The 25,602-nt window shown below is 41.4% G+C and overlaps 2 protein-coding genes across 4 annotated transcripts in view; one reads left to right on the top strand and one right to left on the bottom strand.

Moving 5' to 3' along the window:
• The window catches only part of LOC306999562 (uncharacterized protein), an 825,164-nt gene that overhangs the window by 514,708 nt on the left and 284,854 nt on the right, over nucleotides 1-25,602 (top strand). The window lies entirely within an intron of this gene.
• LOC306999577 (uncharacterized protein) overlaps nucleotides 9,612-25,602 on the bottom strand; it is a 34,071-nt gene continuing 18,080 nt past the window's right edge. For 2 of the 3 annotated variants that reach the window (XM_079614394.1, XM_079614395.1), the window contains 2 exons: nucleotides 23,036-24,545; nucleotides 13,619-14,003 (listed from right to left, as the gene is read on the bottom strand). In XM_079614394.1, coding sequence (XP_079470520.1) covers nucleotides 13,910-14,003; nucleotides 23,036-24,545 — 1,604 coding nt within the window. In that variant the 3' untranslated portion in view covers nucleotides 13,619-13,909. Of the gene's footprint in view, nucleotides 10,046-13,618; nucleotides 14,004-23,035; nucleotides 24,546-25,602 lie in introns of those variants that run through there. The other variant, XM_079614396.1, reaches the window with a different exon arrangement.

The following is a 25,602-nucleotide window of genomic DNA, read 5'->3' as shown; positions in this document are numbered from 1 at the left end:
GCTAAGAATGGTAAAGAGCATCAGCTGAAAGACATGAAAGTAGATTGAAGAGGTGTGTGCGTAAATGAGTCTGAGTGAGAGTATGTGAATGAGCGTTAATTGACAGCGTGTGAATGTGTGTGTGTGATAGAGTGAGAGCGAGAGAGAATGTGAGAGAAAGCACCCAGATCATGACATATATATACACACACACACACACACACACACACATACACACACATACACACGTATATATATATATATATATATATATATATAACTACAGAATTGGTTCAGAGTTGGAAACATCTTGAAAAAAGTGTATTTTTCCACAAACTGTGTATGCTTGCAAATTGTATAATATCCAAGGTAAATATTTCTAGTAATTGTGCAGTTAATTCTCATTCGTATTTTCAGAAAGTTTTGGATGTAGGCTATCCTCTCCCCAAATTTGTCACTAATAAAACACAAAAATAATTTAAGGCTTATATTGATCTTTTAAGATTTTGTTTGCACCTTGTAAATTAGGTTTTGATGTGTCAGTATAAACTTTATAATCTATCCAAAACGAAATTTTGTCTTTCATATTTCGTCTGTAACATATTGTCTTTTATAGGCTAATATATATTAGCCTAGGGCATAAATGTTAATTTGAAGTTTAATATGTTGCTTATACAAAGACATTTTATTTCAACGTATTCAGTCGATTTTTACTCATCTCAGTAGGCAATATAGATAGTTTCATTCACACACAGACACGCGCGAGCTGTAGTAGCTAAACAACATGCCTATGTGCCGTTCATTCATTCATTCAAACACAGAAACGCGATTCAAATTTAAACAGTCTTTTGCGGTTTACAGACACCATTTCATATCGCGATTAGAACAAAGCACTTACTGATGATCTGCAGCTGGATCCGTTGTTAGGCTACTCCAGCACGTTTGAGGTAAAATTTCCAGGATTATCACGATATTATTATTCCTCACAGCGAGTGTGTTATCCAGCTGTTGTGGGCGTTGACTGGTTTGCATGTGTTGCTTCAGATCTGCGTCTGAATAGCGGCGCGCTCTCGATGGGCGTGTCACATTAGCGGAGTAATGAGGTGAGAGAACGATAATGAGAACGGCTGATCTCTCGCTCTTTATATATAGATTACATAAACAGAGAATATTTCTTTTAGTTTTGAATTAGATAATTTAAAACTACACACTTAAATGATTATAGAGATATATAGCTCATGTCTGAGTGAATAGTATTCGCTGAGTTTTGTTTAAGTTTAGAGACGTGCTTCAGAAAAAAAGTTCACGGAGATGGAGAGGCAGAAAGTACTCCCTGTTTACTTTCTTTATTTTACAAAAGCACAATGTTTTATTTCGATTGTAAGTGGACACATAAAAAAGTAGACATTTAACAGCTTATTTTTTCATATTTCTTAAGGCTGTATGACCAAAACTGACGGAGTATTTTAGGTCTATTTTGCTGTTATATAAAAAAAACCGAGCAAAACGCGCCCCGCGCGTTTGCCGACCTCAGAGGGTTAAATGTGTACTTGCTATTGTAATCAGTGTTGTTGATGATAATCCCGAATTAGAGAGATGTAAAGACAGATTGTGGAATGCAAATAATGTAAAATGTCGGATATTTTTTTGATATTACGCCATTTAAGGGAAAATATATTGTCTGTTTTATAAAGGAAATTCTGGGTCGGGGATAATTTTCCCTGGACAAGTGACTGAAGTTAAACAGAAACTTTGTGAAAACAACTTAGAAACAATTTATGCATTTCCGTGCAGCTTATGAAAATTAATGTTCTGCCAATAATAATGATAAAGATTATTATTTGGCTATTGAGATTGAATCCGCCACTGGTGGACTGTAAAAGAATACAGAGAACTGTATTCTGTTTACATTCCTGATTGGGACACACTGCTTCAAGTGTGCAGTAAGTTGGAGCTGTTAGAAAGCTCATGGTGATCAAACTATAGTGACAGAGAGTGTTTTAATTGTGGTCAGCAGGGTCATTTAGCAGTAACTGTAAATGCCAACTCAGAAAGATGTAAAAGAACGTAGGAATGTGAAAGTGGCGTGTATTAATGTGGGTTTGAAAGTAGAAGAGTATTTGAATGACGATATTAAAGTTTTCGTCTGAGAAAGAACTAAGAATGCGAATGCAGGGCTAAGAAAAGTGAAAAGAATGTGCAAGTAAATGAAAGAGAAAAGAAAGTTGATAGATGGAAGTCGTAAGAAGAATGAGAAGAGAAAAGAAAGTTGATAGATGGAAGTCGTAAGAAGATTGAAAGAGAAAAGAAAGTTGAAAGATTTAAGTCGTAAGGAAATCCTTTTAAAAGGAAAAGGAACTAAAGTACCAGTAGATGCAAAATTACAGATAAGCAAAATATATATATATATTAAAAAATACAGGTAACTAAAAGGATGATTGTCTTTTAATGAAATGCTTAAAAAAAGGTTTTGGAAGATCCTAATTGCAGACCCCTAGAAGACAAAATATGGGAGTCAGATATGGTAATTATGGTAACTATGGTAAATGAGAACCTGACAACTAAAATGTAGATGTTTTAATGAAACGTTATTGAGAACTAGAATAACTATTTGTATTTAAGATCAAATAAGCAGAAGCAGTAGCACTGGGTAAAATGTGTAGAAAGGGGTCTGTTATAAGACAACTTAGTTTGAATAAACGAGCAGACACTGATTAACTACTTGCTATACGTTTATTTATAAAGGCCTACACACAGTAAACAAATCCTTAAAAAAAAAAAAAAAAAGTAAAATCCTTTTAAAAAAGTAGGCTGCTTAAATTCTATAAGAGCCGCATAAAAATGATTTAGTAGCCAGGCCTAAATTACAAATCATAAAATCTAGGCTACATACCTTTATCAAAGAAAAACAAAAAAGTCGAACAACGATTGTTGTGATAATACCTTAATTAAACGAACTAAATATAGGAAACAAAAAAAGTGCAATGGCATTTTAAATTCCTAATCTTTTTCGAATTCCAAGTTCCGTGACAGGAACACCAACATGTTCACTTTACTCGGTTTTAGTGACGATCTGACAGGGGTGGCTATGTTACCCGCGAGGCTAAACACTCGCTCTGATGCTGTGCTTGTAGCACAAATACACATGTATTTACGTGACAATTTTGCTAAGAGCGGATAGCGTGTTTCATTGTCTCTCCACCAGTGGATTAGCCGTAGTCAATTGGTTGTTCTTGGAGATAGCGGGTTAACTCCGTGTCAGCGCGCGCTCTGATCGGTAAGGGCAGAGATTTCAGACCTCCGTTTATTAAGGAGATCTCCGGCACCTCCTGTCACTATGGGGAATTAATAAAAAAAAATGTAATTCATATTTGTGTAGTGTTCAATGTTGTTAGATGTAGAGATACGCAGATGGGGAATTATTTCATCCGCAACCGCATAACAAAACTCATCCGCACCAACGTTTTTTGACCAAATTTCAAAGCCGCACCCGCCTAGAAAGGATGTAGCAAAGATATTTAATGCTAATGCATGAGACAGGCATAGTTTCATTCATTTACGATGAGATACGCTCTAGTTCACAATGCAATGCAAGTGAACGCGGCGCGCAGGCGCCATGTTACGGTTATTATATTGTCTGCAATAGGCTATTTGCTTTTTATTTATTAAATACATGCAATTGGTTGATGAAACATTTATTAAAATTAAGATACAATTTCTACAAAACGAAATTCGCTTTAAAGAAAGGCTTTCTACAATGCAAAACTTTGAAGTGGTAAAAATCATGTCTGACGATTTACAAAACAAAACTTCATTAAGTGGTAAAAACCACGTCTCACGATATATTGCGCTTATTATGATCCCATCTAAAAAATGAAAAAAAACTTTTTTTTTTAAAATGTTTGTAAAAAATATTTTAATAACACGGTTTTGGCGGTTATAGAGTTCTAATGACGGTGTTTAACTATAACCGTCGGTCTCACGGTTATATACTAACCGTCACACCCCTATTCAGAGGGCAATTTAAAACTTAAATATTTTAGATTGTAAAACTGAATGACTTTAAAGAAGTCTTTAAAATAATAATGTAGACCTTAAATGACAGAAGTGACATTTTTTTTTGTACTTTTTTTTAGGACCAGTAACGTCTTTGTCTGATCTTAGCCTCCACTATGACACAGGACCGATGACCATGGCTATAGATGTACACTGAATAGACGGATGTGAATAAAGTTCACTGAGATTTTGTTGATTCGGACAGGTCTAACAGATTTGAGTGATTAAATACTGTTGTTATTAACCTGTCTCCCTTAACACTATTAGGCAGACCAGATGAAGGTGACTCTTGAATGTGCCTTTCCTAAGCTCCAGAAAAACAGCTGAGTTCTGTTGAAGAAAACTGATTGTGTGATGGGAAAGAGCGGTTTCCAGTGTGTACGAGTGGCCTACCCAACGACGGGGAAGATCTTCCTGGCCAGGGGACTATACCTAAGGCAGGGAGGTCACGCAATAACACTGGGCATCTCCGGATGGAGGTGTTATATGTGAGAAAGGTATGAGAGTTGAGCGCTGATTACTGGAGGTCACTGGGGTCAGCAGAGCATTGAGAGGTGAGATGCGCTGTGAGGAGTTACGGCAGTCTGACCCAGAAAATGTGAGTTCCTCTACTATACCACTCATGAGAAAAAAAACGCATTCATTGTATTGCTTGTTTTCAATTGTGACAAGTCTGCAACTATGCCAGGGGACAGCACCCTGATGGAGATTATAGATAAAGAGCTAATGGGAAATGTGCTTTCAAGAGCCAGCTGAGACCATGAGGTGATTGTCATTATTTGTTGGGGAGAGAGTAACAAAACTTATTACTTTATATCAGGAACATGATGTTGGTTGCCTTAAGGGCAAGGAAAATTATAGAAGTGTTGATTTTGAACTAATATGTCTATAAGATGGTTTTAACTCCTGAAGGTCATTAGACATGGTGGTGACTAAAGATTAAGACAATTTTTTGTAGAGTTTGGATAACAAAGGTTAGGTGAATTGAGAATTTATACAAGTATTCAAACTAAAGATAACCTTAGAAATGCTCATAGCATAATGTATATTAGATTGTTGTAATGGTTCTAATTTGAGTTAAACATTTGTATATTAACATTTGTGAACTATTAAGGGTTCTAGACTATGATTAATTAAGTTTCAGTCTTAAGAGGCTGTTGAAAAGATTATTTGTGTATAGTAAGAGAGACTGCTGAGTGGAGGAAGGGATTGGGACGCTGTTTGTCTTTCTGTTATCAGGCCTGGTAAGGCAAGCTTTAAACAAAATAATGATAATGAACCAAAACAAACCACCTGACTTTTCTAAAGACAAATGAATAATGAACAGACAGAATTTTAAACGGTTTAAGAGGCCATGTAAAATTATATAAAAGCTACAGGAAAATGGGAAGTTTAAATCTTATTTAAACCTTAAATATTATAATTTTAGAGTTAATATAAAAAAAGCGAACATTGGAAATGAGCAGTTAGCATATGTGTGTCTCACATTAGTGTGTGTGATGGGGGCAGCACTTTGTCTTTTATGTGTTAGTTTGGGGTACTAATATTCAGCCTGAATAGTGTGTATATTGTGCCATTAACCTCTGGAATGAGTGTTTTATCCTTACAGATGGGTTAAGGCAAATTACAAGTTTTAAAGAAGGCAAATGCTGAGTGAATCTGATGAAAAGATGATGGAGAACATGGGACGAGCTTTAAGTTGATTGGTCATCAAGCTCTGTCTGGTAGTAATTACTTTTGTCATTTATGATGTGGATTTAAATTACTTTCTGGATCAGGTTAAGTATTTATGTAAATTGGAATTGTGGAGTTGTATATCGCCGTCCATCGTGGGTTGAAATAAAAGAAGATGTTATAGATTTGATGGCAACAACAAAGTGACACATTGGCTAAGTCAATATAAAATTATCCAGAGAGCCATTTATGATTATTGTAAACAGGAGGAGAATGTTTTTTTTTTTTGACTGACATTGACCAAGTCTGTACAGCACGACCTGACCTGATAGAAACAATTGATGACTTTAAAATGGTTGTAGAGGACTCAGTTGGGAGACAAAACAACAGGCCTGAAAAAGCAGGATACGCGTGAGACTGAGGGCCGTTGCCCTTCAAATACTTCGATAAGAAAATGAGATTGTGGCTTTAAGTGAAGAATGTAATATTTTTGTTTCAGAGGCAGAGAAAGATGTCTGGAGGAAATTTGTCTGAAGGACAACGTTTGGGTTAGTGTTGATGGCAAACTTTATCGAAAACACTATGTTAAATGTTATGTTAAATTGATGCTCGATTTGTGTCGTGCATCAAGAGGGAGATGGTATAACAATTGCCAAATATGGTTTATTAAGGGATTCACATTTGCTGAATAAATGTTGGGAGAACACTAGGGGTAATTGGGTAAAAGTCCTGAAAGAAGCCATTCTTCTGCCTAACAAAATTGCTGTCTGGATTGTTTTAACAGGAAACGCAAGGGCATCGAAGGCCGTGGCAGCACAGACTTTACTATCTGACAATAACCTCGAAATTTGTTTCTCTTTACAAAGAGCATGCAGGATTGGGAGACAGGGCAAAATGTGCCCAATGAAATAATGGCTATGGATGAATTTGGCTAACTGTCCTGGCCTGGGTTATTATTGTGGCAGAAAGGTGCTACATCTTTTGCAGCGCATAACTTAAAATTTTCCTTTTGCAAAATGTCAGGATGGATTGCATCAAGCTGAACTGATTCTGTTTCCAAATGTATGAATATTGACTGGTTAACGTAAGCAAAGTGGATATGTGTTTTTCAGGGGAAAAGGACTCTGACACTATTAAGCAAGAAATGTCTAATGATAATATGTTTCAGTTTGTAAACAGATGGTGAAAATTCCACAGGTCACACCAAAAGGGACGAGGGAAAGACAAGCGGTCACTAACAAAATACTTAAGGTCTCCATTCACAGGTGACAACAAGCAGGAAATGGTTAATTCCAGTGGGGGTGCGGTTGTGATCTCAGGAGATCAGTGTGACACCTGGGTCCAAGCCTCTCACCAACACCAACAGGCCGCAACCATCCCATTAGTCCATGGGGCGAACGAGATGATCAACACGCCTGGAGGAGGATGTGGACCAACTAAAGGTTTAAGAATATGTTGTGTGATGACTTTGATGATTTTATTTGATTATATAAAAATAGGGCTAAGTATTGATATACAGAATTATATTAATTAATGTAAATTATAGGGATTATTGTTGAAACTTATTAAGTAGAACCACTGCCTGATTGAATTAAAAGTTAAAGGTAAAAGAACAAAATATGGTTAGGAAAATGGATATGGGAAAAATGTTGAATGTGTAGGAGTTATGATTGTATGTGTTATTCTGATCATTTTGTTATTCATGGGTGAATATGAGAAAACTGGAATGTCTATTCAATTGAAAATTACAGTCTATCCGAATGATGATGATGATGAACAAAATTATGCAGATGATTCAAGTAGAGATTACAGTTAAATGTGTTGATGTTTTCTTTTCTTTCTGAGAACGATTGATATGTAAGGAAGGTCAAAAGCAGCAGTCATCCGTGTTACGAGATGGCGTACAAGGACAGGGTTTTGAAACTGAGGGATTCTTTTTTAAATACTTTTATCATTTGCATTTTATCTGTTTGTTTTCCTACAGTGCTATAACTATTTATTCTTTACTGGTGTGACTGAGGGTTCGAGGGTGCGAAAACAGCGATTTTCCGTTCAGCCCGGCCCGGTAAAATATTTACTTGCTTGCTAAATAATTATGGGGCTTTCCCCCACAAAAACAGTCTTATGCTTGCTTCTTCTAAATCCTTTAATCCACAGGTTCAAGGAGACTGATCTTTTATGTGATGAGTGTGATGTAATGACTTGAACTTGCATTATTAATGGTGCTTGCTTTTTGCAAGCAACAGTATTGCTATTGCTCCTTTTGTCCCGCCGAAATTTTTATGCGCTACTCCACCCGCAGTTTTTGTCACAGACCCATGAATGAGGTGTCAAAACGTGCGGCTTAGTTTGGAATGGTGTGCTATGACTCTTATAAGAGATCGGGGGTACGGTGTTCGCCCCAGGGGCGAAGAAGTCACTGAAAAATCCCATAGACTTAACATTGCGACAAACTTTGACGAGTCAAACCTCAGAGCGAGGATTTCGTAGAAATTTGAAATTTACCACATTTGAAGAGGCTGGCAGGCTCTGTAAGAACATACCTCACAATGGGGCAAAAGTTGCACCCCTGGGGGGCAGGAGCGGCCCAAAGTTTCCCCATTGACTTACTATGGTGTAGGACGGCCCATGTAATGCATGCGTTTTTCCTACTATGGTAAATTGCATAGGGATTTTGTATTGAACATAACTCTGGATCACAGTGTCATAGAGACAAGGGGACAGGCTCATTTTACTCAGACGACCAATCAGTCTCTCGGGATCATTGTGAAGCTATCAGGCCACGCCCCTAGCAACCATTTAGAGCACCTTAGCAACAAGTGACAGACTTCCATTGAAAGAGATCAAAGGGATATCTTTGGATAGAAGAGTCATAGAAACATGAGGGTGGTCTCGTTTGACTCGGGGCAGCAAACAGCCAATCATGAATCACATCAACACTTCATAACCCCTCTCTAGCAACCATTGTTGAGCACCTTAGCAACCAAAATCCACAGAGGATATCTTCCATTCTGAATGCCACAGATGCGTGGGAGTTGGTTTAGATTATTCATACTGACAAGCAGTCTTTGGAGTTTCATTATTGGCAGCTGCCAAACTCCATAGCAACCAAACAAAGTACCCTAGCAACCGTTTAGCAAGACGTATATCTCAGCATCAGAACATCGTATAGAGATGGGGGTTGGCTCTTTCGATTCATGCTAGCAAACAGGACTTCCTACATGCTACACATGCTAGCAGTAAATAGCTACATGCTAATAGCGATTAGCTAAGTAATAAATCATGCCAAGAAAATGCTGAGTTCAAAGCTGAATGCATGAGAAACATGGAGTTCGGCTTTTTTGACTCAGACTGTCAACTAGTCTTTAAATATCATCCCATAAACTGTATAAGCACACCATAGCAACCATATAGAGTACCCTAGTAACCATACAAACACATAAATAAGCCATATCTCAGCACCAGAACATCGTACAGACATGATTGTTGGCCCGTACACAATCATGTGCAACCGGGTCGTGTTTTTTGCCACTGCAAGCACCATTCACATTTTATTCTGGAAATGTACATTCTAGTTATTATTATTATTATGTTTGATTAATCAGTTATCAGACAATGATAAAAAGTGAGTTGTGGTGGAAGTTTTTTGATATTCATTGATCTTTAGTGAAATATAGATGATTCAAAGAATGTCACATGTGTGTCTCTCACTTGTAGTGAGAGAAGATTCTGTTTATGTACCTGGGGAGACACTCTAGGAAACAGACGAGCAAGGACCTCTGACCTAGATGTCAGAAGGCCATTTGGTGCAGGGGGGCTTAGTGGGCCAACTAGCGACGAATCTAAACTAGTGTTATGGCTTCTTTGTCTATGGAAAACTACTGGATGGAAAACTACTGGGAGGAAGGCTCTGGGGGAAGGAAGGCCTTGAAACTAAGATAAAAGCTAGTTGAGTCTGTCTGGGGGTGTGTCACTCTTCTGCACAGGGTAACAACTGTGTATTAGACTGCTCATATTCTTGCAAGAATAAATACTTCTCTTTTTATAATTTGAGTCTGAGTGTCTCTTACGCAGTGATGTTTGTTTGTTGAATTTTTGCTTTTAACTTCGGCACTCATAAAGTCAATGCCATCTTTCATTTCAGAAATCTGCCTGGTATTTTCGCTAATCACTTTTTTCATACTAGCGATCACACGTGAGTTTTCCCCTACCATCTTTTCCAAAGCATCCGAGCGATTATTAATCAGCCTCGAAAGCTCTCCGAGTTGTGAGATGATGGCAGTTGTGTCAGCACTCGTCTTGCGTTGTTTGATGGCAGGGGGCTTACATGGGGTTTCTGGAAGACAGCATGAATTCTGCGGAGTCAGTGTCCTGATTCAAGTAGTCATGCATGTTGTCCATCAGAGGTTCTTGGCGGGCTTGACATGCGTCGTTAACAGTTTTGTTAACATTAGCAGCAGCTTGAGGTCCATTGCTACTTATTCTTTTCTCGGATTTTCCCATTTTGACAACCAACAACCTGTTACAATTGATCTGGTTCAAATTATGAGTCCAAAAACTTTTCCTACTGCATTATACGCCAAAATAAACAATCGAGGTTGCGGAGCTCCTCAAAATGTGACTGATCAGAGCGCCATCTTGGACCACCCCCCCCATAAGCCAGATAAAGGGCTGGACCAAAGACGTCACCATCTTCATCGCTATCTTATGACGACTGTAGATTCATATAATATATACATTGTTTTGATATTTATGGTTAATGATCTCAGATTATTTTACAGATGAATGATGACTGATAAATCCAGTACAAAAAAACATTTAATTGCATTTTATTTATTTATGTCATGATGACATCGTCACAATACATGCATAACAACATAGTTGTTCTGACTTCATGAAGGCTCATGGCGTGAATGAAACATCAAACTGACTAGAACAAACTCTTTGAAATGTATATGATACTGGATATCAAGGGTGAAACTGTTAACAATGTAGACAGACAGCAATCTCATTCAATGTCAGTCATGTGTGCAGTAAAATATAATGTATTAGTGTAGTGATTTATGGTCTTAAACATTAATATTCATATTGAGTTTTGGTCACATCCTTCCTATACTACGGGGCACCAGCCAAGGAATTTCTCCTTGACAATAAAGAACAATCATGGAAGATTGTTGAAAGAATTAGAATTATATAAATTATAGGAAGTTTGTCATCTGATCAATCTGAAGGATTTAGTGAGATTCTGGCGAGCTTGTAAAGCCTCTGATGATCAACACAAGAATGACACAGTTTGCAATAAAGATGAATTTATTAACAAATAGACATATACAAGAGTAAAATATCACACTTACTAAATACTAGTAAGGAAAGTGACTAAACTACTAATGAAAATGTAATCAATAATCAAACAGATACTACAAACAACTACACAAATGGATGTTCACAATGAATGTTAAGTAGATGAGCAATGGATTGGATGAAGCAATTAGAAGTAAATTGTGGTCTTTCTGGATGCTGGTAAGAAACAGTAAATAAGCATTTATGAATACAGATAATGTGTCTAATGTATCTATCTGTATATGCAGACCCTAGATACAGGCTCTAAAAAAAATATTATAATATAGCAACAAGCTATCCTGTAGCTCAAACAGTAGAGCGTTGGCGCTTGCAACGCCAAGGTCATGGGTTTGATTTCCCATGTATGTAAATGTAATGCCTTGAATGTATGGATAAAAGCGTCTGCCAAATGCGTAAATGTAAATGTAGCAACAACCTAATGCCCAGGCCTTTGGGAAGAGGTTTGGTTAGCTTATATTTATGTTCCACGTGGTCGGGTGATCAGTCCGGCAATGGGCTACGTCTTCCACTGGTATCTTTCTATTCGCAGTGGGGGTAAACTGGATCCCTTTCCACCAGTTGCAGAGCCGCACTGAGTGCTGGAGGTTCGCTGCTGGTCCTTGTGTAATCCGGCAAACTGCAGGTCAGGCGGTGGTTGATCCACAGGATCCTTTGCAGGCTAGAGGTTACAAAGGCAAGAGTCGTGCAGCTCAGGTGTTGAATGCTGAAGTCTTCAACAGAAGCGGTTGAGCTGCTTGAAGATTCATGCGGGTGAAGGTTTACTTGCAAGAGTATAACCTTGGTTGTGCTGTTGTTCCTTCCCTCTGTAGGTCAGAAACTGTTCCAAGTATCCGCCCATCACGTCCCACCTTTCCACCCTGTGGAGCTTGTGGATTTGTCCCAAAATACACAGTTAAATTAAACATTGTCTTTAGAACCTTGGAAATGCTTTATTTCCTTTCCAAACCTTTCTCAAAGTCCGTGCGGCAGCGTTCTGAACTTGTAGAGTCCAAACTTGATGTAAATTGGTTGAGGTATCACCCAGATGTCCATTACTGTGTTAGTGGGTGAGATTACATTGGCTGTTATTCCAGGTGCCGTTTCCACTGTGAGCGCACAGTTCCCTGGATGAATAAGGAGATATGTAGGACATGTTCCTTACAGTTTCCTGTCCCTTTTTGTGGTCCTAAACCAATGTGAAAAAAGATTTGTCTTTTTCTTAGAGATCTTTGTTCCAACCGTGTTCTAGCCAGTTTGGGGGCCCTGGGCAGTCCATGGTCATTCACACCAAAGGAGTTGAGGTGAAAATCAGTGATTAGATTAGTGATCAATGGGTTTTTGATGTCGTCACCTCTGGCAGTCCTGATTACTATAGTCCTTTAGTTGTCTTTGAGGGTCCTATCACATCCTTTTGTCTTCTTAATCACAGTACAACAAAGAGACTCCTGTTGTGAAGTATGGACCTCTGCTGCCATCATGTCTGCTGTTCACTACATTAGGCATTTAAAAGCTCTATTGACAAAATTAAAACATGGAAAGCTCAAAAAGCCAACAATATTTCATGTCTTTTAGAACTAACATTTATCCTGATTCATGCAGAATGAGCATAAAATAAAAACTGTTGATAAAATGAGTAATGAGTTTAATCGATCATTACTTGAAGCAAAGCCAAAAATTAAGTAAAAGTGAAGGAGACAGATCTCTCTCTTTACTGACTTATAAGAGCCAAATCCTCTCAAGAGAAGAACAGAAGAAAAGAGTCCAGTTTCAGAGCTACAAACAATTTTATGTTGTTTTTGCATGGAAGAGTAGAAGTGGAAGACAAACTAGATGTTCTGATGAAAAACAACGAATATCAGATTTATTTCTCTCTCATACCCCTTTTCCACCAAGGCAGAGCTGGTGCTGGTTCGAAGCCAAAGCCTAGTTTCAAATCGATTCTTTGTTTTTCGACCACCAAAGCACCAGCTCCGAACCAGTTAAAGTGGTTCTTAAGTAGCACCAAAACATTGCTGGGCTAGAAGTAAGAACCGCTTGCGTCAGGGGCTGGGGGCGGGGTTACTGTGACCAACAAGACGAAAATAAACTTGTGACCGCCATTTTTAAAATAGCAGCTAATCGAGCTAATAGCTGCTCGATTGTAATCTCGCCATGAGCATGAATAGTACGCAACAACCGCCATTGTTGATGTAAGACTTGTTCGAGATGCATCGAAGCGGCGCGGACCGATCAGAGCTCCGGGAGTGTTTGGAGAGCATACAACTCCTTGGGCTTTTGGATCACTTTCGCAGTGCTTTGATGTCATGCGGCAATCGGTCTGCGAGAAGCCGAACCATCTCAAACAAGCCTGGTGTGTTTTTGTTTGGCGGTGCCATGCTAGCGTTGCTGGGCAACATGAGAAACATGTTTTGGCTCTCTAGCCTGTGGAAAGGCAACCCGGTTCTTAGAAGACCCGTCAGTAAAACCAACTCTGAACCGGCTCTAGCTCTAGCTCTGAACCAGCACCTGGTTCTTGCTGGTGGAAAAGGGGTATCAGAGGTGTTATGGCCTCTTCTTTAGCTCACTGAACTTCAAAGGTCTTTTCCAGTGTGAATTTTCGGGTGCTCTTTCAGTTCATCTTCTGTAGTAATGGACTTCCAGCACTGAAACACACACCACCGTGTCTTTTCTGCTGTAATATTACGAATGAATCTTCTTCTGTGTGTGAACAGTCATGTTTGTGTTTCTTCAGGACTGAAGCCCAATGAATCGGTTTACCACACTGATCACAGTTAAATGGTCTTTCTTCAGAATGAAAAGATGTGATATCAGAGAAAAATCCAGAGCCGCTTCTTCCCAGTGTGAGCTCTCATGTGAATCTTCAGCCTTGATTTACATGTGAAGCGTTTTTTACACTGAGGGCAGGACACAGATTTATTGGCTTCTTTTTCCTTCCTTGTTCACGTCCATCAGGTCTAAAAGAAACATTAAATCATGTGAGATTTCAAATGAGAGACAAATATGAAATAAAGAGTGAAGCTCAAAGTCAAGATCACGGAGTATAATAGTCATTTTAATCCCATCAAATCTGGTCAACAACTGCGGTGCACGATTATGATCTATTTTAATGTCATGAAAATGATTTGTGTTATAAATCACTAGTTTGGTCATGAAACTCTAGATGCAGGCTTGACATATGATCTGTGAGAAATCACATAGTCTCCAACACGACACAAGCTGATTGGCCTCTAAGCTTATTTGTTTGACGTTTGTTGTGAAAGGGCCGCCTGTCAACAAATTTGTTGGACTGAAGGAAAAGCAAATTCACGCCTGTACAATAGACAGCGTAAAAGCGTCTGCCAGGGGCATAAATGTAAATGTCTCACATGGCAAAAGTTACTTTCAATGGACTATTTTACACAATTATATTGCTAATCATGACTTTAGCATTACATGAACACTTTGAATTACTTGTTTTATTTAAAGTAATTCCAATCTTTAATGCTGGTTTCACTAGTGCCACCAAATGCTCTCAAATGTGTATCTGCAGCAGCTCTGGTCATCTGACAAAGTTTATATCTTACTGGTCAGCACATTTCTTTGAAGGGCAAATAAACTAGTTGAAATATTCTCCAACCTAAACACCAAACTCTTTGTTCTTCAGTATAACGATGTTTCTTTAAAAAAAATAGTATTTAATGATCAAAACAAACAAACTAACCAGCTCTAAAACAACTAATTGTACTTACATCGTACAACTGATCGTACATTGTACAACTGATCGTACATGGATAAATGTGTCAATCTTCATTTCCACTGAACAAAATTATAAACGCAACACTCGTTTTTGCCCCAATTTTTCATGAGCTGAACTCAAAGATCGAAGACTTTTTCTATGTACACAAAAGGCCTATTTCTCTCACATATTGTTCACAAATCTGTGTTAGTGAGCACTTCTCCTTTGCCGAGATAATCCATCCACCTCAGAGGCGTGGCATATCATGCTGATTCGACAGCAGGATTATTGCACAGGTGTGCCTTAGGCTGCCCACAATAAAAGGCCACTCTAAAATGTGCAGTTTTATCACACAGCACAATGCCACAGATGTCACAAGTTTTGAGGGAGTGTGCAATTGGCATGCTGACAGCAGTAATGTCCACCAGAGCTGTTGCCCGTGAATTGAGTGTTCATTTCTCTACCATAAGTCGTCTCCAAAGGCGTTTCAGAGAATTTGGCAGTGCATCCAACCGGCCTCACAACCGCAGACTGTGTGTAACATTGTTTTCACTGACCAGGGCAGATGGCAGACAGCGTGTATGGCGTCATGTGGGTGAGCGGTTTGCTGATGTCAATGTTGTGGATTGAGTGGCCCATGGTGGCGATGGGGTTAAGGTATGGGCAGGGGTATGTTATGGACAACGAACACAGGTGCATTTTATTGATGCACAGAGATACCGTGACAAGATTCCGAGGCCCATTGTTGTGCCATTCATCTACGACAATCACCTCATGTTGCACATGATAATGCACGGCCCCATGTTGCACATGATACTGCACGGCCCCATGTCGCACATGATACTGCACGGCCCCATGTTGCACATGATACTGCACGGCCCCATGTCGCACATGATAATGCACGGCCCCATGTTGCACATGATACTGCACAGCCCCATGTTGCAAAGATCTGTACACAATTCCTGGAAGCTGAAAACATCCCAGTTCTTGCATGGCCAGCATATCCGTTCCCTATATAATAGGAGTTTTCAACAGCAATAAAGTAAAGTAATTTGAAAAAAACAAGAATTAAATAATATAGAAAATAAAGACTAGCCTACTTGAAGAAAAAAAAACTGGCACTATATAGAGTTGCTTCAAAGAAACTTCTGAGTAAGTGCTAATTTATTATTTCACACAGAGTACTATTGCTGACCTTGCAAAATATCTCTGATATCTCTGAAAAATATGACTTGATCACTGGCTTTTCTTTACTAAGAATAATTGAAATAAATATTTGTCTTGTCTTTCATTAAACATTTAATGAATTTCAAAAATTGTGTTCATCAGGCTGCACCTCCAGGCTCCTCTCCTTTCTGATGTGGCAATGATGTGCACTACGGCACATGTAAAAATAATGTCACAGTCCCTGTCAGGTGCAACCCTCAGACTTTTCAGACACTGAAATATTCCCTTTTGTTGCCCATGGTCAATTTAAATGTGTGCCCTTGTCCTGGCTAGAGCTGCGTTGTCTGGGTTGTGGGTCAGGGAATCTCTTGTAAATCACCCACATAATGGAAAAAATGTGTTCTGTTAGGCTCAGCATACGTGTAGCCTATGTAATATAGTGTGCTTGATACTTATATTTTCCGTTTCCATGTTCAAATAGTGTGCTACATGTGAGACTAAAAATTGAGTGCACAGATCCTGGCCATTTTGCTTCAACATTTGTGATATGGTATAGCGTCACACACCAAGACATTTTAGTCCGTCAACTGCATAATTTTTGATTCCATACCTTTTTTTTATTTGATATAATAATACTGTAGCGGCACATAAAAACAATCCAAAGACCGCTAAGGAGCTGAGTGGAGGAATAACTTATGTGACGCATTTTTCTTTGAAGCTTGCATGTTGTTTTATTTTGTTCAGGTTTGCACGGTCAACAAAATATGTGCTCCAGCACTCACCCCCATTCTTCCATCCAAACACACACACGCAACAGGTGTTTTAACCCCACTTAATTAATGACACACCCATTATCATTTGGTCACATGACTTTCCCATTATATGGCTCCTACAATTACTATTCTTATATATTTATGCATGTAGGGCTGCCAATATTTAGAATTGTAATAGTAACTTACCTGCATAGGTAATAGTCCGGGGATAGGTCTCTCACTGTCGTGTGTGCCTACGGGCCAAACGGCAGTGTAGAGTACCCGGCCTTCTTGGGGTCTCCAGGAGGGGTGCTGGAAAGTGCTCCGACTGGGGACTCCGTCGTTCTACTGGGGGACTTCAACGCCCACGTGGGCAGCGACAGTGACACCTGGAGGGGCGTGATTGGGAGGAACGGCCCCCCTGATCTGAACCTGAGCGGTGTTCAGTTATTGGACTTCTGTGCCAGTTACACCATGTTCAAGCATAAGGGTGTCCATCAGTACACGTGGCATCAGGACACCCTAGGCCGTAGGTCGATGATCGACTTTGTGGTCGTTTCATCTGACCTCCGGCCGTATTTCTTGGACACTCGGGTGAAGAGAGGGGCGGAGCTGTCAACTGATCACCACCTGGTGGTGAGTTGGATGCGATGGCGGGGGAGGAAGCTGGACAGACTCGGCAGACCCAAGCGTACTGTAAGGGTCTGCTGGGAACGTTGGTCTCCTGTCAAAGAGATCTTCAACTCCCACCTCCGGCAGAGCTTCGACCAGATCCCGAGGGAGGCGGGAGATATTGAGTCCGAGTGGACCATGTTCTCCACCTCCATTGTCGACGCAGCCTCTCGGTGCTGTGGCCGTAAGGTCTCTGGTGCCTGTCGAGGCGGCAATCCCCGAACCCGGTGGTGGACACCGGAAGTAAGGGATGCCGTCAAGCTGAAGAAGGAGTCCTATCGGGCCTGGTTGGCTTGTGGGACTCCTGAGGCAGCTGATGGGTACCGGCAGGCCAAGCGGAGTGCAGCCCGGCTGGTTGTGGAGGCAAAAACTCGGGCCTGGGAGGAGTTCGGTGAGGCCATGGAGAAGGACTACCGGCTGGCCTCGAAGAGATTCTGGCAAACCGTCCGGCGCCTCAGGAGAGGGAAGCAGTGCCCCACCAACGCTGTTTACAGTGGAGGTGGGCAGCTGTTGACCTCAACTGGGGATGTCGTCGGAAGGTGGAAGGAATACTTCGAGGATCTCCTCAATCCCGCTGTCACGTCTTCCATTGAGGAAGCAGTGGCTGAGGGTAGAGCCCTGCATTTCAGCCCGAGCCCGACGGGCCCCGACTTATTTACGCCCCTAGGGCCGGGCTTCGGGCCAATTTTCACGTCATAGTTCACACGCGGGCCGGGCCTCGGGCCTGTTTTAGGCTTATCCTTCTTTTTATAGCCTATTTCAGACGTATTAAAATTAAACAAACATAGAAAGACGTTTTAAACCTATCACACTGACATATGACTGACACATGACAGTCTGCTCGCGCTCGCGCACACACACACGCACACAAGTTTCCCGGCGGCACGACCCAAGATTCGCGCGACCGGCTAGCTGTTTTTAGTGTCCCCGCCCGCCAGCAGCAGAAGTATAGCAAGCGTGACTTCAGCGCAGCTGGAATAGTTAAAGAAAAAAGTACGACTGGATTAAAACCTTCCACTGTGGATGCTGTGATATTTTTCCTCACGATGCTCTGTATTAGAAACTGTTCTTAGCCATGTTAGGGGCCGTCTTGTTGGTTTTCGTTTGAAAACGACTTTATTTTCATCAGTCTGTTGGAAACTATTCGAAATAAGAATGGCCATGTTCTGTAGTGAAGACTTGATTTTTGAGGTAAGACAATCTGCATGTTTGTTTTTAATTTAATGCCATTTATTTGATTTGTTTAGATGGTAGGCTATAGCTGATTTCGTTTGCGAGCGCTGTTGCGACTGTGAGCAGCAGAGCAGTTTGCCTCAGCTTTTAAAAAATGATAATAAACGTTTAAACTATAACTGTCTATGTGTGATATGCTTAAGGTGTTTTATGGATTTTATTGTAGCCAAGTGAAGTGTTGATTTGAGAGGCTAAATGGATCAAACATGTTTTACTCGCTGTCGGCTGCTTGGTCGTCAATAAAAAAAACAAAAAGAAACCGAACATTTGTCTAAATTAACTTAATAAAGAAATGAAAAGAAACATAACTAACAAAACGGACCTATTTTAATGGCTGCAAATAGCTAGTTTGCCCTAAGCCAGGCTACAGCGGTGTATAAAAAATAAAATAAAAATGGGCTCGGGTCGGACTCGGGCTGATAATTATGATGAGCTGTCGGACACGGGCCGGGCTAGGGCCTGAGCGTCTCGGGCCAGGGCCGGGCTAGGGCCTAGATTTGAGGCCCGTGCAGGGCTCTAGCTGAGGGCTCGGAGGTTGACTCGTCCATCTCCCAAGCTGAAGTCACCGAGGTAGTCAAGAAGCTCCTCGGTGGCAAGGCACCGGGGGTGGATGAGATCCGCCCTGAGTACCTCAAGTCTCTGGATGTTGTGGGGCTGTCTTGGCTGACACGTCTCTGCAGCATCGTGTGGCGGTCGGGGACAGTACCTCTGGGATGGCAGACTGGGGTTGTTGTCCCTCTTTTTAAGAAGGGGGACCGGAGAGTGTGTTCCAACTACAGGGGGATCACACTTCTCAGCCTCCCCGGGAAAGTCTATGCCAGGGTACTGGAGAGGAGAATACGGCCGATAGTAGAACCTCGGATTCAGGAGGAACAGTGCGGTTTTCGTCCCGGCCATGGAACACTGGACCAGCTCTATACCCTCTCTAGGGTGCTGGAGGGTTCATGGGCGTTTGCCCAACCAATCCACATGTGCTTTGTGGATTTGGAGAAGGCATTTGACTGTGTCCCTCGAGGCGGCCTGTGGAGGGTGCTCCGGGAGTATGGGGTCCGGGGTCCTTTGCTAAGGGCTGTCCGGTCCCTATACGACCGGAGCAGGAGCTTGGTTCGCATTGCCGGCAGTAAGTCAGACTTGTTCCCGGTGCATGTTGGACTTCGGCAGGGCTGCCCTTTGTCGCCGGTTCTGTTCATAATATTTATGGACAGAATTCCTAGGCACAGCCAGGGGCCGGAGGGTGTCAGGTTCGGGGACCACACGATTTCGTCTCTGCTCTTTGCGGATGATGTTGTCGTGTTGGCCCCTTTGGACCAGGACCTTCAGCATGCACTGGGACGGTTTGCAGCCGAGTATGAAGCGGCTGGGATGAGAATCAGCACCTCCAAATCCGAGGCCATGGTCCTCAGTCGGAAAAGGGTGGCTTGCTCTCTTCAGGTTGGTGGAGAGATCCTGCCTCAAGTGGAGGAGTTCAAGTATCTTGGGGTCTTGTTCACGAGTGAGGGAAGGATGGAACGGGAGATTGACAGACGGATCGGTGCAGCTTCCGCAGTAATGCGGTCGATGTACCGGTCTGTTGTGGTGAAGAAAGAGCTGAGCCGCAAGGCGAAGCTCTCGATTTACCGGTCAATCTACGTTCCTACTCTCACCTATGTTCATGAGCTTTGGGTCATGACCGAAAGAACAAGATCCCAGATACAGGCGGCCGAAATGAGCTTTCTCCGCAGAGTGGCTGGGCGATCCCTTAGAGATAGGGTGAGGAGCTCGGTCACTCGGGAGGAGCTCAGAGTAGAGTCGCTGCTCCTCCACATCGAGAGGGGTCAGCTGAAGTGGCTCGGGCATCTGTTCCGGATGCCTCCTGAACGCCTTCCTGGGAAGGTGTTCCGGGCACGTCCCACCGGGAGGAGACCCCGGGGAAGACCTAGGACACGCTGGAGAGACTATGTCTCCCGGCTGGCCTGGGAACGCCTCGGTGCCCCCCCCTGAAGAGCTGGAGGAAGTGTCTAGGGAGAGGGAAGTCTGGGCATCTCTGCTTAGACTGCTGCCCCCGCGACCCGGCCCCGGATAAGCGGAAGAAGATGGATGGATGGATGGACTTACCTGCACATTTACAACCTAATTTCTGTTCACAAAATCCCCTTCATTGAGGCCTTGATGGGCACCATCACAGTCTCTGGCACCAATCACGTTAGTGAAGCCTGACACAAAGGCTACTGTAAATAATACTTATTGGCAAGGTCATGATTGCATGATCTTCATTAAAAATTATAATGTACCTGCAGTTCCCCCAAAAAAAATCTGCTTTACAACCTTGGGTCTGGAAATACCACAAAAAACCCTTAAAGGGTTAGTTCACCCAAAAATGAAAATATTGTCATTAATGACTCACCCTCATGTCGTTCTAAGCCCGTAAGACCTCCGTTCATCTTCGGAACACAGTTTAAGATATTTTAGATTTAGTCCGAGAGCTTTCTGTCTCTCCATTGAAACTGTATATACGGTATACTGTCCATGTCCATAAAGGTAATACAAACATCATCACAGTAGTCCATGTGACATCACTGGGTTAGTTAGAAGTTTTTGAAGCATCGAAAATACTTTTTGGTCCAAAAATAACACAAAATAAGACTTTATTCAGCATTGTATTCTCTCCCGGGTCTGTTGTGAATCTGCGTTCAGGACTCCGCAGTGACGCTGCTGACGTAAGACGCTGATGACGTGTTATCTGGTGCGCCCGAGCTTCGTTTACAGTCTGAGGGAGACGCACGCTATATTCAAGCTATTCTACATTGTTTGCGTGGATATAATTTTTTTTAAATGGTGCGTAAATGTGCATGTCGCGGATGAGACACTTTTACAGCGTGCGTCTCCCTCAGTCTACAAACAAAGCTCGGGCGCACCGGATAACACGTCATCAGCGTAACTGTGAAGGATTGACAACAGACCCGGGAGAGAATACAATGCTGAATAAAGTCTTATTTTGTGTTATTTTTGGACCAAAAAGTATTTTCGATGCTTCAAAAACTTCTAACTAACCCACTGATGTCACATGGACTACTTTGATGATGTTTATATTACCTTTATGGACATGGACAGTATACTGTATACACTTTCAATGGAGAGACAGAAAGCTCTCGGACTAAATCTAAAATATTTTAAACTGTGTTCCGAAGATGAACGGAGGTCTTACGGGCTTAGAACAACATGAGGGTGAGTCATTAATGACATTATTTTCATTTTTGGGTGAACTAACCCTTTAAAAAAAGCTTGAGCGCGAGGTAAACTTTGCGAATGACACGACAAGTTCACCGTATCTCCAATATTGTAAAGGAAAGCGTCACTCGCAAAGAATCTCAGGGAAATGCACAGTTTGTGCTGTTGTTAAAGCCCGACTCCGACGAGTCGAACATTATAGGTGTTGTTCCAACAAATTAATGATGCAAATGACACTCTCACGAGTCACGAGAAAAAAACGATATCTCTCAAAAAGTACACTATCGCACTGTGCTAAAGGACTTGCCAGATCACCTCCGCTTATAAAGCCGCAATCTAATCCTGTTAACCTGGAATACCGCATGTACTTGCATCAGGAATACAATGTTGAACACTGCGGATGCGTTGCGGCTGAGCGAGTTGTTTGTGTTTGGAGCTCCGTCGAATTGATTCATAAATCCTTGATTTTCTTCTTTACACATCTATAAACGAGCATTTTTCTATTTTAAAACGTGTGAACACATCTCCGACACTATTCTTTATAAAAACAATCGGATTGTTTTTAATTCGCTACTTATATCCAACTTTCCGAACTTCTGCTACTAGCCTTAGCCCGCTAGCATTGCATGCGTGGTCTCGCCTATTTCAGTGATACACCCACATCACTGAAAGGATACGGGTTCTATCCAGGATTTCAGTCCTAAATTAGTAGTGATATTGGTAGTGTCACTGCTAATTTATTACTCATCTGTTATACAGTAATGAATTAGAATTTAATTGAAAATAAGCCTGTTCTCGAGCAGGTTCAAGCTTACGTACCTGTTGCTTTGGCAGCAAGTCCAGGATGAGCGTTGAAGAACCAAACAATCGAAGATCATGCTAAATCGCCAAAAATCAAATCCAGCGAACTGAGTTAGCGACGTACAAAGAACGGACACCTGATGTGAGATTTAAATATAGCCACTGCTCTCGTCCATATTGATAAATAAATGCCAATTTTTTGCATGGAAACAACCGTGCACCCAATTTTCTGTTCTACGCTCGTTTTGTAAATGAGGGCCACTGTGTGAAAACGTCTACCAATCATGACAATTTATAGCAGTAAATACAATTTCTATGGACTAAATGCATGTGAAAAATAAAGGTCACATGGTGAGCTGCTGCAGGAAAAGCACACAAAGCCAAACTAACTTCAAGATTCCAGATTTTGTTTCTCAGCAGATAAAGATGAACTACTCACCGTGATCTCAGACTGCAGTGATGTGGTTTCTCCACTGTATGGATCTTCATGTGTATCTTCAGTTGAGTTTTAAAAGAGAAACTCTTCCCGCACTGATCACACGTGTGCGGCTTTTCTTTAGTGTGAATCCTCTCATGTGTTTTCAGAGATGATGACTGACTGAATCTCTCGTCACAGTGTGAACACTTGTAAGGTTTTTCTCCAGTGTGAATTCTCTGGTGCAGTTTTAAATGTTCCGCTGTAGTAAAAGTCTTCTCACACTCAAAGCACATGTACTCTCTCACACCAGTATGTATCTTCTGATGTACTTTAAAATTTTGCAGCTGTGAAAAACTCTTTCCACACACAGAACATGAATGCGGCTTCTCCTTCGTATGAACTCTCAGGTGTGCCTTCTGGGCTGATGAACTAAGAAATGTTTCGCCGCATTGATCACATGAGAACGGCTTCACTCCTGTGTGGATCCTCTCGTGTGTTTTCCGAGATGATGACACACTGAATCTCTTGTCACAGTGTGAACACTTGTAAGGTTTTTCTCCAGTGTGGATCCTCTCATGTCTTTTCAGATTTCCTGACTGACTGAATCTCTTGTCACAGTGTGAACACTTGAAGGCTTTTTCTCCAGTGTGGATCCTCTCATGTGTTTTCAGAGATAATAAGTGACGGAATCTCTCGTCACAGTGTGAACACTTGTAAGGTTTTTCTCCTGTGTGAATTCTCTGGTGCAGTTTTAAACTTTGCGCTGTAATAAAAGTCTTCTCACACTCAAAGCACATGTACTCTCTCACACCAGTGTGAGTTTTCTGATGTACTTTTAAAGTTTGCAGCAGTGAAAAACTCCTTCCACACACAGAACATGAATGCGGCTTCTCCTTCGTATGAACTCTCAGGTGTTTCTTCAGGTCTGATGAACAAAGAAATGTTTTGCCGCAATGATCACATGAGAACGGCTTCTCTCCGGTGTGGATCCTCATGTGATCATTAAGAGTGTATTTTCGTGGGAAACTCTTTCCGCATTGATCACATGTGAACGGCTTTTCTCCTGTGTGGATCATCATGTGAGAATTAAGGTGTTCTGATCGCTTGAAGCTCTTTCCGCACTGGTCACATGAGAACGGCTTCTCTCCGGTGTGGATCATCATGTGAACATTAAGGTGTGATGATTGACTGAAACTCTTTCCGCACTGATCACATGAGAACGGCTTCTCTCCAGTGTGGATCCTCATGTGACGCTCAAGAAATTGTTTGGTTGTGAAACTGTTTCCACACTGAGTGCAGGTGAAAGATTTCTTGGCTCTTGTTTTCTTTAAAAATGTCTGTGTAGTCTTTGAGCAACTCAAAGGTTTTCCTTCAGGTTGGACATGATGTTCCTCCTCCACTTCTCTCAGTTCTTCACTCTCCTCCTTCACTTCTCTCAGTTCTTCACTCTCCTCCTTCACTTCTCTCAGTTCTTCACTCTCCTCTTTCACTTCTCTCAGTTCTTCACTCTCCTCGCTCTCTTCCATCGGGTCTAAAATCAAAGAGAAAAAAATACTTAATTTTCAGTACATCAAAACAATTCCAAGAGATATGAAGTGAAAGGACATAACAGTAAGCCATGATGTAAACAACTTATATAAATATTACAATCATTTTTTATTTATTTAACCTTTTTATAAATTATACATCCCTGAAAATTTACATGAATGAGGTGCATTGATCTTCAATTATTAAAACATTATATATAAATACCATATTTCAGTAGTGAGAAATATTAAATGTATTTGATCAACGACAATTACCTAATGTAATATAATACATTAAAAAATATACAATAGTCTCATAATTTTGACACCAACATTTAGATAGATGATATTTAGTTCATTAAACTAAAAACTTAACAGTTACAATAAACTTTTCCTTCCACTGACGTCCATTCATACGCATGTGAATGTGGGACACCGGAAACACAAGATCAAGTGAATTTCGCGGTGCACAGCGACATTGTAGGGCACGTCTAGTTGGGAAGAGGAGGCCTTGGCCTTACTGCAAGTAAGCCAACTTGGCGTAAGGCCTCAACATCAGAGAGGAGGAAAATGGTGGTCGAGGAGGTGCACTGTCAGGAGGAGGCGGAAAGAAGTGCAAAGGCTGTCTCTCTTGCCAAGCAGGGACAATGGATTAAGTGGGAAGGCCTGGAGAGGAAAAAGCTTAGCTGGAGGGAGCTCTGGGAAATGGAGGCAAGCAACATCAGCTTCATCATCAGAGCCACCTATGATATGCTCCCATCTCCAAAAAAACGAAGTATGGTTCAACCTGTGCCCTCTGCCCAACTCCAGCGACTCTTAAGCACATATTGGTCGGTTGTAAGACCAGCCTCACACAAGGTCGTTACACCTGGAGACACAACCAGGTCCTCAAGAGTCTGGCAGCAGCTCTTGAGAGCAACAGGAATACCACCAATTTCTTGCCCCTGAGAGCAATTAATTCCATCACGGCCCCAACCTTCATCCGAGAGGGACAGAAAAAGCCCAACCATTCTCCTACCAAACCAGAAGCTGGACAGCTAGCCATGGCCCGGGACTGGAAGA

The sequence above is a fragment of the Phoxinus phoxinus genome (genome assembly GCF_949152265.1).
Source record: "Phoxinus phoxinus genome assembly, chromosome: 1".
Taxonomy (NCBI): Eukaryota; Metazoa; Chordata; class Actinopteri; order Cypriniformes; family Leuciscidae; genus Phoxinus; species Phoxinus phoxinus.
The sequence above is the reverse complement of the archived record's forward strand: the minus strand, read 5'-3'. Positions and strand labels throughout refer to the sequence as shown.